The sequence below is a fragment of the Gymnoscopelus braueri genome (assembly GCF_963280865.1).
Source record: "Gymnoscopelus braueri genome assembly, contig: SCAFFOLD_315, whole genome shotgun sequence".
NCBI lineage: Eukaryota > Metazoa > Chordata > Actinopteri > Myctophiformes > Myctophidae > Gymnoscopelus > Gymnoscopelus braueri.
In genome coordinates, this window is record NW_027660666.1 from 45,001 (window position 1) to 62,500 (window position 17,500).

At 43.2% G+C, this 17,500-nt stretch overlaps 1 protein-coding gene across 1 annotated transcript in view; it reads left to right on the forward strand.

The window, feature by feature from the left end:
* The window catches only part of LOC308081320 (ephrin type-A receptor 3-like), a gene marked incomplete at both ends in the record, with an annotated part of 41,754 nt that extends 26,312 nt beyond the window's left edge, over positions 1-15,442 (forward strand). The window contains 4 exons of the mRNA XM_080457702.1: positions 787-892; positions 1,797-1,861; positions 4,570-4,695; positions 15,257-15,442. Coding sequence (XP_080313828.1) covers positions 787-892; positions 1,797-1,861; positions 4,570-4,695; positions 15,257-15,442 — 483 coding nt within the window. The remainder of the gene's footprint in view (positions 1-786; positions 893-1,796; positions 1,862-4,569; positions 4,696-15,256) is intronic.
* Between the last annotated feature and the right edge of the window lie 2,058 nt (positions 15,443-17,500).

Here is a 17,500-nt window from a genome sequence, read left to right on the forward strand (position 1 = left end):
AGTTCATTAAGTATACCTGGTTCTCACCTTAGCACCTCCTCCACCACCTTAGCACCACCCACCTGTCCTAGTCCCTCCGCCTCCTCATGCCCACACCTGTTGTGTTATGATAATGAGGGGGAGGGTATGTTTTTACTATGTCACTAAAGCGCTGTTTTTCTATTGGCACGTTTGACCCTCAAGGTTTCAGCCTCCAGGTAGAAACTCAAAATAGTCAGAGAAGACATAAAACACCATAAAAACACCACCAGGGGGCTTAGTGAAGTTCTATCAACCTCATAGACACATGAAAAACAGAAAAAGTGCAAAACTATGGCACCATCCCTTTAACCACTTTAGCCCCATTTTTGTCATAGGATATATGAAAATAGCAGATCTACAAGCTCATAACACGTCGCCTCGCGACGAGTTGTGAGCTTGTAGATCGGCAATTTTCAAACATTTTAGTGCTTTTACTTTTGGTACTTTAAGTACATTTCGATGCCAATACTTTTTAACTTTTACTCAAGTAAATTTTGAATTCCGCACTTTTACTTGTAACAGAGTATTTCTATTTTGAAGTATTAATACTTTTACTTAAGTAAAGAATTTGAGTACTTTTTCCACCTCTGTTTAATTGGTATCTGATCATTTGACAGATCACATACCAAAAAAGACAGATATTTTAATCTAAAAGTCTAAGAGCATTTGATTCACTGTCAATGTTTTCTATTGTCTGTCTGTCTGTCTGTCTGTCTGTCTGTCTGTCTGTCTGTCTGTCTGTCTGTCTGTCTGTCTGTCTCTCAGCAGCGTTCTCTATCTCCAGTGAGAGCAGTCAGGTCGTCCTCATTGCCATGTCCTCCGCTGTGTCCATCATCCTGCTGACAGTGCTGCTCTACGTCCTCATCGGCAGGTCTGTCCTCAGGATCAATAACCTATACACTGATCATCTATTACAGGGGTTCCCAACCACTGGTCCGCGGACCGGACATGTACCACCGGTCCGCGAGAAGACGGCCGGGAATTCCACGTTTTCCCGGCCGTGAATCTATAACTTTGCGTCGTCAGGATTTTCCAAAGAGCGGAGAAAAGTTGAGTTGGTCACATGAAGATACCAAGGATTCGTCAGTGATGTCACTGTCGTTTATAAACAGCTTCGTCCGTGCTACTTCCTGTTTCATAACAGTGACATCACTGTTGAATCCTTGCTATCTTTATCTTTGCCTTTGTTTCAACATGTTTTGAATTCAGCACCGTCGCTACAAGCTGTATTCAATTTTGACACGATCGCGCTAATGAAACACTAAACGGGATTATTATTTCATGTCAACATTCAAGTACAACTATCAGAAGATGTAACTCAGGTAATGCGTAAAGTGATGCGTCACACGCTTAACAAAAGTTTTCCACCTGTCCAAAGTCATTTCTGATACAGACATAACCTTTTTTAATCATCCTATCCTTGTTGATATAACACCATTTAGGTCAATGATATAACGTTATGTAGTGATATAATAATATATAGATAGCCAGTGATGTGTCATTGACTGGCAGTCAACCCCTGTGTTTTGGTACGATTGATGCGGGCGACCCCCCCGCGAGCACCGACCCCGTGGTGTACTCGGGAACAATTTTGAGGAACTTTTACTGTAGTGGAGTTTTTTTCCCCCAATGTTCAGTACAAAGGACACAGACGAACCAAACCGACAGACAGAGATTCTATGCATTTATAGATAGATTGCATATGAAGGTAGACTTTGTAAAGCCTAACTAACCAAACTGTCATTGTTTTTGTATTGCATCTTTCATGGTTTCAGGTTCTGTTGCCGCAGTAGGTCGAAACATCCCGATGAGAAACGTCTGCACTTTGGCAACGGACACTGTGAGTATCAACCCCCCCCATAGCATCTGCTAAATGCCTTCATTGTAATTGTAGATTTACAATGTGAATTAACCACTTAAAGGGCTATTTCACTTTAAAACATTTCTTTGGTCATTCTGACTTTCGAGAGCACCCTAGATGTTTTTAAGTTGCTTGATTCATATTTACATATTTGATATTCATCTGATCAGACGCGCTCCCTTCCTATACAAACACAAACCCATTGTAACTTCAAGCTCCATGTTCAAGCTCCATGTTGGATTCATTGAAAACACACTTCCCTGCTTCTGGTGACTGATATTGTCCTTCTAATGTGTGAGGGGGGTCGTGTTTTTTCAATTACGTTTTTCATTTATTTTTCATAATTATTTTGGTAAATGAAAAAACTATAGAGAAAGAAAAAATCTTAAAATTGCTGTTGTAAACGTTGTCCTCACAAGTATAGGAATACAAATGTGTGTGTGTGTGTGTGTGTGTGTGTGTGTGTGTGTGTGTGTGTGTGTGTGTGTGTGTGTGTGTGTGTGTGTGTGTGTGTGTGTGTGTGTGTGTGTGTGTGTGTGTGTGTGTGTGTGTGTGTGTGTGTGTGTGTGCGCGCGCTACACGAGCGTATGACATCAGCCTCTCTAAATCAGCTGTGCGCTGATGAGTGTTTGTGCATCTGGTGTTCCATTTTATGATTGGAGTTTATTTTATAGAGTAGGAACTGTTTGACTTGGTGCCGCGCCATATTAGTCCACTCAGCAACATGTGTAATCTACTGTAGTTCCTACACATGATTTATTTGCACACTCCGTATGGATATTACAGCCTGCACTCATCCACATACGAGTTGCCAGATTCAGCGAGAGAAATAAGCAACCAGGTCTACGAAAACAAGCCCAAAAGAAGCGACAATAGGCCACATGAGCAATTTAAACCAACAACGGCTATTTTGAAAATAGCCGATGTATATAGACAAGCTCACAACACATTTTTTTTTAAAGTGATAAATTAGGCATATTTATTACACAAATAAGGGGGTCCCTGACACAAAATAGATTCAGATTTGGGGGTCCATGGACAAATACATTTAATTTGGGGGGTCCTTGGCATGAAAATCTTTGAGGACCACTGGTAACTGGCACAGGAAACAGGCCCAAATAAGCAACTACACTTTAGAAACAAGCTCGCCCAAAACACTGCAACCTGCACTATTTGATTTATTGAATACTTTATTAGAGGTTTGCAGAAAAAAGCACATGAAAGTACAGTTCAATACAAGGTAAGTTAATACGAATTAATAAACCCAAGAAAGTCACTGGCTTGTTTACTACCAATATTTACGAGCAACTTTACAGAAAAAAACAAACACAAAGTTGCTTATAATAAGCAGACTTGGCAACACTGATCCACATGCGTGTGGTGAGTGTGTGCTCTCCCTGCCCAGTGGACATGGGACATTGAGATTTCACTAGAAAAAAATAAAGAAGAAAACTCAAGCTCTTGGCTTGTTGTGGGAATCTGAAGCCTGAGTTATAATTGGTCGCGCATCGTGACTCGCAAAGAAAATAGCCGATCTATAGAGCATAGGATAGGTTAGATAGAAAACCCAGTCATTTAGCCCATAGAGATTTCCCGAAAATATGTATATTAGTCATTTTAAGCCATTTTAAGCCATCCAGAATTGTATTCTGTTTAAAACAATATCAGAATGTTTAATATATACTATATTTAGTAATAGATACCCTTTTTTGCGGTTTTCAATTCGTTTTTTATACAGAATAGAAATTTTCAGAAATCTCCATGGGCTGAATGAATGAGCTTTCTATCTGTGGAGCCCACAAAAATGTCACTGACACTGCTATGCTCTATTAGCTCAGCTGTTTTTGGCGCGAGACACCGGCATGCAACTACGTATAAACTGATTATTTCTGGAGCATTGCCTTGGTGGCGCAAAGTAACCACAGACCTGTCCTCTTCACATTCCCTGATCCCTAATCTTTTTTTCCCCCCATTGTCGTGCCTGATTTGCCTTTTTGTCCGCACTGAATTGCCACCATTGCATTGCCACCCAGGTGTGAAATTACACAATTTCACACCTGGCAACCCCCCCCCCCCCCTCCCCCTTTCCATGACAAGGCTAGGACTTACCACTGACTTTGGCAGGCCCTTTGAAATTGTCAGATATTGCATCTGTGAGTACATTTGATTAACAGATGAATCCGTTGTGAGAAAACAGTTCTCAGAGCCCAGTTTCAGCCGCATTCCTGCATTTCCACTTCCAGATACAACACATACCAGATCAACATAGTGTGATTACACACAGTTATAATAATAGACCAACATAACGTGATTACACAAAGAACACAGGCGTCTTTATCGCACATTGTTAGCTTTACTTTAATCAGATTGTGTTTTTGTCGATTGGGCTCACATAAAAAAATTAGAAAAATTATATCAATTGGGGGTCCGAGGACTAATGCATATCAACGTGGGGGTCCTTGTGAATCACTGATCTGAACCCTCATAATTTACAATTTAGGCATTTTACAGACTATATCCAGAGCGACTTACAGTAAGCAAGGTAAACACATACATCACATGCAGAGAGACAGTAGTGCTTCAAGAAACTATGATTGTAGGTAAACCAAGAACCTATGTCTTGTCTATGTACGTCTGCACGGTCGTCATTATCTAACCGCGTGTGTGTGTGTGTGTGTGGTCTGCAGTGCGCCTGCCGGGCGTCAGGACCTACGTGGACCCCCACACCTACGAGGACCCCAGCCAGGCCGTCCACGAGTTTGCCCGAGAGCTGGACGCGTCCTGCATCGCCATAGACAAGGTGGTGGGAGCAGGTGAGATGAAAACACGCACACACACACACACACACACACACACACACACACACACACACACACACACACACACACACACACACACACATGTGCACATACGCATCCAACAAGAGCTTGTGCTGGAAAATCATCAACTCTGATGCATTGGTTGTGATATGTCAGATTTGCATCTGTCTTCTCAATAATAAAACTATCATTTATACCCATTCAATCCGGGAACGAATCGCTGTCATTTTAGATTTCTTTGGCTAATCAAAAATAGCAGATCTACAAGCTCATAGCGCGGCACTCGGTGCCGCGCTATGAGCTTGTAGATCTGCTATTTTTGAAAAATCTTGAAAATGTGGTCAAATCTTTTAATATATATATTTTCAAAGCAAATTTGTAACTCAAATCTTTGCTTCTGGGGGGTCGCTAGAACAAAATATTTTGAGATGGGGGGGGTCCGTGGCAAAATACATATAATGTTGGGTGGTCCTTGACATGAAAAAGTTTGATAACCACTGATATTATAGCAACGTAAGTTTTTTTTTTTTTACTGTTTGGATTTAGAAGACATTTGTACAATCCCCCAGAAGCAAATATTTGAGTTACAAAATGTTCGCTTAAAATATATATTCAAAGATTTGCACACATTTTCATGATTTTTCAAAAATAGCAGATATACAAGCTCATAGCGCGGCACTCGGTGCCGTGCTATGAGCTTGTATATCTGCTATTTTTTGAATAGCCAAAGACATAAAGATGTGTTCCCGGTCTGTGCCATTGACGTCGCCGACGTCAGGTGTTTTTCTTTTTTTTTTTAATGTTCAGAACCCAAGATTTCATGATTTGAAGATCTGCTGCTCCATTCACTTCTTGTTTAACATCTTACTGAAAAAGGCTGTATCTCGCTTCCTAAGCACTTTTTTTTTACAATGTATTTTTGGCTCTGGCACTCAGAGCCAAACTGCCAGAAATAAGTCAGGCACTGAATGAGTTAATGGGTTAATATCGGCAAAAATATCGGCCAACCTTCACCTTCTAGCGGTCGCAATACAATATAGTCTCAATATAAGTGAACAAGGTTCTGGGCGGGCTTAGTGGTGACACACTCGAGTGTGGGGGAAAATTGGGAATCGGCATAACGACTTACATTTTGAGAAAAGGGGATGACGATGAAACAAATCACAATAAAATACCAACAAAGTTCCCCTTAAATATTTTTTTTTGCCGTCAAAAGTTACGAGCGCGGTCCATCCAGTCCATTCACACACACGTTACGGCACCCAAAGGGCCAGATGGAATGAGCACACTCATAAGTTCTATACTCTCTCCATTCCTCTGTGCAGCAGTCACGTCAGGTGTGTGGAGCCTATTCATCACAGATGTGCTTTCACACCCAGGTCCCTTCATAGCACCATGACACTGAGAGAGAGAGAGAGAGAGAGAGAGAGAGAGAGAGAGAGAGAAGCCAGCTCCTGCCTCACTGCATTTTATAGACAGCCTGGTGATGGTTTAGAATGAGGAATATTCAGAGTTCCATCTGGAATAGTGCCCCCCCAACCCCCACCACCCACACACACACACACACACACACACACACACACACACACACACACACACGCACACGCACACGCACACGCACACATCCCATACCAGGTACCAGGGGTCAAACTAGCTAAACTAGTTAATATGGCATCACAATCATTTTAACCACTTTATCCATATTTTATATTTTGGCTTTTCAAAAATTGGAGACATACAAGCTCATAGCTGTACAGTACATGGGACATCTCTCCTCTCCTCTCCTCTCCTCTCCTCTCCTCTCCTCTCCTCTCCTCTCCTCTCCTCTCCTCTCCTCCCCCTGATGCATAGCGCTGGGCGGTGCAGACAGGTCTGGTTAATGCGCGGCGATTTATGTTCCAGCATAGACATCCAGGGTCTTAGTTTTAGAATGTACGGCGCAGAGCGGCCAACCGGCCGGTCTCTCTGGAGAGACCCCCACCCCCCCCCCCCCCCCGCTCCCGCTCCGCTGTAAAGCTGTCACAGTGGCCTGACACTCTAATACACTCATATACACACTATAGAATACATACAGTAATTCACAGGGCAGAAATAAGAGTATCGATCGTCGCTGAGTGTCTGGTAGAAACCTCATATCTTCATATTTCAACTTTTTAAGTTTGCCTGTTATCTCTCCTAATGGATTTGGAACCAACATCAATACAGCACGGATGGAATTGTGGACAAAATCTTATCCAACGACAACAAAATATTCGAACTCTTGGGTCTGAGAGTCTAAATCTCATCAAACGGTGGTTCCGTGGCTCGTATGCCGAATAAATAATGAACCTTGATATGAAAAAGGTTGAAAACCGCTGCTCTACAGCTTGCTATTTTCTGCATTTTAAAATGTTTGTAAAACAATGATAAAAAAGGTTTCACCTGACAGCAACGGGTAAAAAAAGTTTCAAATCTTTGGCACGCAATATTTCAGATGGTGGGGTCTGAGGCCAAATGCATATTAATTTGGGGATCCTTGACATTGAGAACCACTGATAAGGAATGACAAAGGACACCTTTAAATAAATCAATTAAAGGGACTACACTTTTTTTTTTTTTTACTTTTTCTTCTTTTTTGTGTTTTTGGTCTCCCCTACCTCTCTTCTATCCCCAACAATACCCCAGTTTGAACACTCAGGCTTTCACAGCAAATTTGGGGTTTTCTGTAAATTGGTCTCAAAACAGGCCAAAATAATTTGCACCCCGTTTTTCAGCTCCAACCAAAAAAAATGATATATTTTTTTTCAATATTCTTTTTTTTTTCTTTTTCCACACACAACAGGAGATAACATGCATACAAACTGGCTCAATAGTGCCCCGTGGCCAAACAGGACAATGTGGTATTGCAGGTGAAAAGTGCTTTATAAGCCAGAGAGAAGTAAGTTGGAATGAGTATATCTGAGGCTTGATTTAGGCTCAAACCTTTTAAAAAACGTTTTTTGAAAAATATTTTTTTAATTCATGGTGTACATCCTTTAAATCAACATACAGGCAATGTGACTGGCTGGCAGCCTGGCTTTCACCTCATGTCAAAAGTGCACAACACAATGTATGTTTTCAATCAATGTTAACGTCACCCCGTCTTGGCGTGGATATAGCTTTAGGGCGAAATGTCAAGATAGGAATTATCTTATTGTTAGTAAATTATTTCCCAGACTGGTTTTGGGGGCAGACGCGGTCAGACGGCACCAAAAAGCAGCTCCGTGATGCATGGTGGTTTGTGTTTTGATCCGGTCTGTTGGGTTGTACGGTTTAGCACCCATCTGAGCCATTGTCTCGGTGCAGCTACGGGGGACAATGGACAATATGCAATGAGCCTGCTGTGCTGCAGAGCTTCCATCCCATCGCTGTCTGAAGCCATCTGTGTGTCGACTGCATATGTTCCTACAGGCTTTGAACCTCCTGCCAACATGTGATTTGGTGTTACCAGACAAAAGCCATGCCTCTCTCTCTCTCTCTCTCTCTCTCTCTCTCTCTCTCTCTCTCTCTCTCTCTCTCTCTCTCTCTCTCTCTCTCTTCCTCTCTCTCTCTCTCTCTCTCTCTCTCTCTCTCTCTCTCTCTCTGTCTTATCTCTCTCCCTTCCCTCCCTCTCTCCCTTCACATCTCCTCTTTCTTTCTCTCTCTCCATCCCTCACTCTCTTTCTCTCTATTTCTCTTTCTTTCTTTCTTTCTTTCTCTTTTTTTGTTTTGTTATATCCCTCTCTCTCTCTCTCTCTCTCTCTCTCTCTCTCTCTCTCTCTCTCTCTCTCTCTCTCTCTCTCTCTCTCTCTCTCTCGCAGACATATAGCTTGTATGCTATAGGATTAGCATGGCTAATCAAGCAGTCATTCCACACAGACCTCTCCTCTGTGAGTGAGACCACATAAAGAGTAATGGTGACCTTCTGTAATTGGGTCTGGTCTGGTCTGGTCTGGTATGGTCTGGTCTGGTCTGGTCTGGTCTGGTCTGGTCTGGTCTGGTCTGGTCTGGCCGAGGCCATCGGACTGGTCCGGACCGAGAGGGGCCTGGACAGACCTGAATGCTTTTTAGACAGGTTGTAATTATTCCGGCTATAAGTTCTTCCAGACCCCGCGTCTCCGGTCCACAGTTTGACCCAGACTCTGTGATCCTGGGGCTGCCATGGGAAATGAGAGAGAGAGAGGGAGAGGGAGAGGGAGAGGGAGAGGGAGGGAGAAAGAGAGAGAGAGAAAGAAAGAGAAAGAGAGTCTTTGAATGTCTCTGCAGTGACATCACCTTGCCTTGAACACACTCTCATATGCATACAGGTATTATCGCATATACACACACACACACGCACACACACACACACACACACACACACACACACACACACACACACACACACACACACACACACACACACACACACACACACACACACACACACACACACACACACACACGCGCACACACATAGGGGTCAGTCAGGCCAGAAGCCTGTCACCAGCTGTCATGGACAGAGGGAGTGTCTTTTGAAGTGACCGGTCTGCCTGGCACACACACACACACACACACACACACACACACACACACACACACACACACACACACACGCACACACGCACGCACACACACACCCTATACTTGTGAAGACATAAACATTTCAGCACGGTAATTTTATAAATACCATTTAAAGTCTGATTTATACTTTGTTGTGTGCCGGTGCCACGCACTTAAGATAGTCGATCTACAAGCTCACAACGAGCCACCGTGGTCGCTTTGTGAGCTTGTAGATCTGCAACGTCCGATGCAACAAAGTATTAATCAGGCATAACTCCAACCTTAACCCCTAAATGCCCGTTCCTAAACCTTAACTCCAACCTGAATCTTTTCCTAATTGTAAACTTTGAAAATGATTTAGTAATCATTCTTAACCATAAAAAAAACGAAAAATCTTGTGTGGAACCCGGACAATTGTCCACTCTATCAGAGGTGTCATTTCAGAAAAAATAAGGGGTGGCAAAAATAAGTTACCATCTCAGTCCCATTTAAAAAATAACAAAAACCCAAACAGTGGATCTACTGTACAAGCTCGTACGAGCTTGTAGATTCACTATTTTTGCTATTTTGGGAATGAAAAAGTAGAAAATGTTTGAAAATGTTGGCCCATAATGACATGGCCAAGATACCATGTTGAAAGTGGTTAATACATGTATGGTAAGAAAACATGTCACATGTAGATGTGACATGAGGCATAGTTTGAGATGCAATCAGTTTTGATCTGAAATCTGATTAATCTGCAAAAAACATTCAGAGTTGGGGGAAAATATGCTTAAAATAACAGAATTTTACGTTAAATGTGAACCCTAGGGCAGTGTTCTCAAACTTTTTCATGTCAAGGACCCTTAGATTAATACTTATTAGCCTGCGGACCCCCATTTCAAAATACATGCCAAGGACCCCGATAAGAGAAGATTTGTTTTGGCTCTCGGAGTGATTTTCAACCACTTTAATTTCAAGGATCCCCAGTTTGACATGCATTAGGCTACGGACCCCCATTTAATGAAATTTTTATCTCTGGGACCCCAATTTATATTGTAAAATCAACGTTAATTTAACTCTGAGAGTGTACACATGGAACCAAATGGACCCGTTAGGGTCATTTGGTTCTGTACACTTAGATCTGTACACTCTCAGAGTTACAGACCCATAAGGGTCCATTTGGTTCCTAACTATCCATCATTTAGCTGGGGACCCCCTGGAACTCTCTCAAGGACCCCTGGGGGTCCTCGGACCCCACTTTGAGAACAAATGCCCTAGGGGGTGGGAACTGCCATACCCTGACACCCCAAATGACACCCCTGCACTCACTGTATGTTTGTCAAATTCAACCAGTGGTGGAAAAAGTTGAAAAAAAAGATCGGGCCAGATTTTTTCAGTACGCTGCCAGTAGGCCATAGTCGGACCTCCATGCATTTTTGTTCACATATGTTTGATATTATCTGAAATATTTAATTTCATAATGTAAGTCAATGGGTCTCAGATCGGCCTGGAACCTTGGTCTGTTTGCTGCAGTTATTTTAATGAGATTAGTTTGTTTTATTTTTTTGGTGCATCACTCAGTTCTTCTATATTCTATTTATATTTTTCAGAGGCAAATATTATTCTTTTTACTCCACTACAATTATTTGAAAACATTTGTTGCAAGTTAGACCTACTTTCTACTACTTTTCAACTCATCGCTATGCCGCGGGTTGTGAGCTTGTAGATCACATATTTGTTTTACATTTTGAAATGTTGAAGAATTATGAAAGCATTTGTTTAATAGTACATTCTTCATAACGAGTCCACTACTTATACTATATAACTCAAGTAAAATCTTGAATAAAGCACTTTTGCACAGAGTATTCTACAGTACATTGCGGTATTACTACTTTTACTTTAAGTGTAATTCTTCCACAACTGCTTCAGAGAAAGCAAATGTTTTTTTTTTAAACTTTTGCTAGAATGACCTAATTTCATAATTATCACATAAATAAAAAATAAATAAAAAACATTAGTAAAGTCAAATCCATTCCAAATCCAATCCAGACTTCATTTCCATATTCACAGAGATTAACATTCTCCATACAGCACACAAGGGATTATTATTGTCCATATTTCATATGATGGGATGAATATTTTCCATTTACCATATGCAGGGTTTAACCCATTAAGACCGGGAACGCATCACTGTAATTTTTTTATTTATTTGGCTATTCAAAAATAGCATATCTACAAGCTCAAAGCGCGGATGAGCTTGTAGATCTGCTATTTTTTGGAATATATATTTTTAAAGCGAACATTTGTAACTTAAATCTTTGCTTCTGGGGGTCCCTGGAACAACATATTTTGAGATGGGGGTCCGCGGCCAAATACATATCATTTTGGGGGTCCTTGACATGAAAAAGTTTGAGAACCACTGATATCGCAACATAGCTTTTTTTTTTCAAAAAAATGTTTTAGAAGACAATTTTGTAGAATCCTCATGACTCAGGTCTTTAACACATTCCATGCCAGAGTTTAATCTCATAATGTACTCACCAGTGCCAGCGTTTTATTGTTGTTTTTTTGTTTTTATCATGTCGCCACAGACCTCGCTAAATAAGTTAAAGGTGCGCGTTCATTTGGTTCTAAACACACAGCGGATCCGTGAGAAACGTCCAGCGAAAACAGTTTCCAAATGCGAGCCGCCATCTTGAAGCTACAGCCGATACACGCTAAACAGTGATCAGCGAGGAGAAAAACAACAAACCGAGAAAATCGAGTTTTAAACAGGATCCCAGACAGGAAGCGGATACGATCGAAAAAACCGGAACCCGAATAATTCCGTTTCCGACCGAAAACCGGAAACGGAAATGGATCAAAAAAATTCGGAAAGTGCACCTTGGGCGATTAACATGGGAATCGGCGGTTCGCGTAGATCTACGCGACTGGCACGCTGCGGCTTTAAATAGGTTCGCGTAGATCTACGCGATTGGCATTCAATGTGTTAATGGATTAATATTTTCCATATACCACACACAGGGATTAACACTACAGCGGGGACAGTTATGTATCTGCTCTAATATTCATCGCTTGGCGCTCGGCGTCAACAGGCATTCATCAGGTCGGACATGTTTATTGCTGTTGGAGGAAGGAAGGGGTATCTCCGCACACAGCGACGTTTTCCCTAACTCTCCGTGGTCACGGTGCGCGCCAACCAAAGCACGCCTGGCGGTGCGGGGGCCTTTGAAATCAATCCGCCCACGGTCCTGATAACAATTAGTCATCCACAGGGCTGACCACACCGCTACGCTCAGAGCAGAGCAGAGCAGAGCTGCACATGTCTGGCCTTTCAACTTTCCATGTCCCCGTTTTTTACAGTCCGGTGGGGTGACTCAGCGGAGACCCTGGGAGGGACCAATTAACATTCCAGCCCGGTGATGGTTATACTGTATGTGTGAGCGTGTGTGTGTGTGTGTGTGTGTGTGTGTGTGTGTGTGTGTGTGTGTGTGTGTGTGTGTGTGTGTGTGTGTGTGTGTGTGTGTGTGTGTGTGTGTGTGTGTGTGTGTGCGTGCGCGTGCGCATGTGTGCGTACACTTGTCTTACTAAACTTGTGAGGGCCAAAGTCCCCAAAAGTATGGTTGAATTCAGTGGTGTAAAGTAACTAAGTACTGTACTCAATTACTGTATTTAAGTACAGTTTTGAGGTATTTATTTTTACTTTACTTAAAGAGCTGGTGCCATGTTTTTGCACTTTTTCAGTTTTTCATGTGTCTATGAGGTTGATAGAACTTCATAAAGCCCCCCGGTGGTGTTTTTATGGTGTTTTATGTCTTCTCTGACTATTTGGAGTTTCTTCCTGGAGGCTGAAACCTTGAGGGTCAAACGTGCCAATAGAGAAACAGCGCTTTAGTGACATCACAAAGCCATACCCTCCCCCTCATTATCATAACACAACAGGTGTGGGCATGAGGAGGAGGAGGGACTAGGACAGGTGGGTGCTGCTAAGGTGGTGGAGGAGGTGCTAAGGTGAGAACCAGGTATACTTAATGAACTGGAGGCGTGTCCACATAAAAACATAATTTTAACAATTTCTGTACACTTTTTTTTTGTTGAAAAAAATCTTTACATAATAATAATACCTTATGATCAGGTTTTATCATGGCACCCCATCTTTAAGAAGTTTGTGAGATTATCTCTGGACAGACAGACAGACAGACAGACAGACAGACAGACAGACAGACAGACAGACAGCAACAGAAGTAGTAAAATCTATGATGACAGCAGATATGTCTAACAATAGTTAATAGATGGAATAACGATAGTGTTAGAGTAATATACTCTAGTGGTTTATTACACATCTTGGTTGAATGCTTGATTCAGATTGGTCAATCACGGAATTCAGCTGTTTGTTATTTTTAAATAATGACCGCTGAACTCAATAACAGACCTCTGTCTAATCAAAGACTCAGAGCACCTGCTCATATCAATATGCAATGCTTGAACCCTCTAGACTTTGTAAACTGGACCGTCCTTGGCTACGTACTTGGACCACTTTCCCCCCCCGTCTACATCAAATCTCTTTGCCAAAATAAACTGCCCTTCGCGAGGCCTTGTATGTGAGCTTGTAGATCGGCTATTTTTGGCCAATCGTTTCCCCCCAAAATATGGATGCTGATGGGGTCCAAGTTAAATTAATCGCAGAGGGCGTTAATGTGTAATTCTAAGCACAAGTAGTGTATGTCCTGCCATGGTTCATAAGGGCCATAAATGGAGCATCACGTTAGCTCAGGACAGGCATGCCGAGCGGGGCCGGTCCCACGCTCCACACATGTGGCCGTGATCCATAATGGTCAGTTGGAAATTGGTTCAACTGCACGGTCTATTTAAGAGGACTGTATAACGTCATTCACTCTTTACTTACTCAACATATCTCACTAATGGCACGTCGTCAGATCAAACTCCCTCCAGCCCCCCCCCCCCCCCTCCTCTAGTATAGTGGTTCTCAACCTTTTTCATATCAAGGTCCATTATTTATGCAGCATTTGAGTCACGGAACCGGCAACACAAACAGGCAAACGATGACCAAAATAACAATTCTTCTACATTCTCTAATTGTGTAGACTTCTTGTAAATCAAGTAATGCAGATGTTTAAAAATAATGTAACTCTTGAGAGCGTAAAATGAAACCAAATGGACCCGTAAGGGTCCATTTGGTTTCATTTTACGCTCTCAAGAGTTAAAGATCTATACGGGTCCATTTGGTTACCAACTCTCCATCATTTAGCTGGGGACCACCTGGAATCGCCTCAAGGACCACTGGTTGAGTGGCCGTGATCCATAATGGTCAGACACGTCGTCAAATCAAACTCCCTCCACCTCCCCAACCCCCCCTCCTCTAGTAGCATTTAGGTCTTAACTTCACTGTCGCTGTTTAATAACTGTGCATCTGGAATATAGGCTCTGCATCAGAGTTTACATTTTTGTCTTTTATTATCTCTACACCTTTTTCTACCCTTTTTTTTGCATAATGAATATTTAGTTGTTATGCCAATTAACTCTTCCCACTGCTTGCTGCTGCAGTGCTGCAGCTGCTGTGAGGAGCCGCCACCGGGAGGATGTAGCGCCTCCGTCCTATACCCCTCCCGGTCAACATTCCCCGCTGACAGGCTCCGCCCCCAGTCCGTAGGGGTATATGTACAATGACAAATATCACCCTCCTCGCACAGCTTCCCTCCCCTGAACATGGGCCATTTGTAGACGCTTGGCCAAACCGTGGTGGGCGGGTACTTTACCACTGCGCCACCTGAGAGCCAATAAGAGACTCTCAATGTTCACTCTCAATGTTTTTTACTGGTTAGGCCTAAATCAAGTTTAGCTAAAGATACATCAGCTATCCGAAAAAAAATGCTGCCAATACTTATGTGCTTTTACTCAAGTAAGAATTGTATGCAGGACTTTTACATTTAACATATTATATCTACATTGTGGTATTGATACTTCTACTTAAGTAAAAACTCTGCTGACTATCCCTTGCTCTGTGTGTGTGTAGGAGAGTTCGGGGAGGTGTGTAGCGGTCGTCTCAAGCTGCCCAGTAAGAAGGAGATCTGCGTGGCCATCAAGACGCTTAAGGCAGGATACACTGACAAGCAGAGGCGGGACTTCCTGGCCGAGGCGTCAATCATGGGACAGTTTGATCACCCTAACATCATCCGCCTGGAGGGAGTGGTCACACGCAGTAAGTACAACACAATCATTATTGAATTATTCATTACATTCATTAGAATTAATACATTCACATACAGTGGTTGGTTACTTGAGGTGCCCATGGGTACCTCCAGCTCCAGAGGTACCCCTGGGGTGTGGTTTTGCCTTTAAGGGCATGTTCACATGTAAACGTACAGTACAGGCACTGGAAGTATTGTACTTCAATCTTCCTAAATACACTGAATATTAGTAATATTCAGGGGCACAGTCGGTAGTGCTGTCGCCTCACAGCTAGAAGGTCCTGGGTTCGATTCCCGCAGGGGACGCTGTGGGCGCTGGGGGTGTGTTCTCTCCTCCGCGTCATCAGTGCCCATACCCTAGGTGGGGTTGGCGAAAGGGCCTTTCTGTGTGGAGTTTGCATGTTCTCCCTGTGTCTCCTAGGGTAGGTACCCTCACAAAAACATGCAGTAATCCTGGTCACTATACTGCCTCCCCCTGGTCAGCCGGGGCGCCTGATGGAGGGGAAAGGAACTGGTTGGAATAACGTGTTCCTTCCACGCGCTACGTCCAACCAGGGAAACTCTCCCCTGTCAGGTGACAAGAAGGTCAGTTGGCTCTCATGCATTGAAGGAGGCATGAGCTCGGCCCTGGCCTCCCGAGGTTGGCAACCGGTCTCTTCAAATCCCACTAGAGATTTTCTATGAGGTTCATCAAGTCAGTAGACTGTGTGACGGCCCACTGTAGAATCTTCTAAGTCTCATGGTCTGGTATATAAACTGTTACAGTTTAAATAACTCTTAAGTCTCATAGCCTGGTATAAAGTGTTCCTGTGTGTGCTGGATGGATGGATGGATGGAGAGCCGATGCTCCGGTCCTGTTTGCCAGCATCAGTCAACACAGTCTGTTGCTTTGGTGACAGAGATCTTTTAACGATCATCTGAGTCTTCACACCTCTCTTCTGGCTGCATGGCTGGCAGCTCTGTCCTGGTGATGTGCTGTGTGTGTGTGTGTGTGTGTGTTTGTGTGCGTGCGTGCGTGCGTGCGTGCGTGCGTGCGTGCGTGCGTGCGTGCGTGCGTGCGTGCGTGCGTGCGGTGATGAGCGGATAGTGCAGTGGAATAGTGACGGGAAACTGGGAGAGAGAGACAAGGAGTGACACACAGCAAAGGTCGCTGAATTAGAGCCTATATGTGGTGTGCGCCTTAACCGCTAGGCCATTGTGTGTGTTGTCATTGCTGTTGTATCATACTGACTCACCTGCCAGTGAGGAGCCCCCACCGGGAAGACGTAGAGCATCCGCCCTACTCCTGCCGCCCAACAATCCCTGCTGAAAGGCTCCGCCCCAGCCCGTAGAAGTATATGCAGTGACAAGTATCATCCTCCTTCTCGCCCGCCCCCAATACTTTTATACTTTCACTGAAGTAATTTTTTTATTCCAGACTTTTACTTATAACAGAGTATTTCTACATTGCAGTATTGATACTTTTACTTAAGTAAAACATTTGAGTACTTTTTCCATCACTAACTGTAAGCAAGGACAACACAAGATGATACAATCTTTACAATGGTTGAAGTGGACCAGCTCCATTAACAGTCGCAGCCTAACATGCGTTGCAGGGTTTATTCTCCCACAGATCTCCTCATTCTCCCAGGAGAGTGTTTTACACATCAGATGTTTGACTAATGGCCCCCCGTGCAGACGAGGGTCCGACGCCGATGTTAGAGACCCTTAGAGACTGTCTGCAGGGCGTAAATCTCTGCAGATCAATGGACTCTGATCAAAGCCTGTGTCCAACGCACACACACACACACACACACACACACATACACACACACACACACACCCCTATAAATCCATATCGTTGCTTTCGTGTGGAAAACCTTGTATGTCCTAAGAACGTTCCCTTTTTATCATTATTTTACAAACATTTCAAAATAATGAAAATAGCCGATCTACAAGCTCACAACACATCGCCTCGCCACCCGTTGTGAGCTTGTATATCGGCTATTTTCACTGCTTTTGTGTGACACTCTTGTGTGATGACGTTTACGAAAAGCAAAGAAAAAACATGAAACATTCGAAAACCGGAG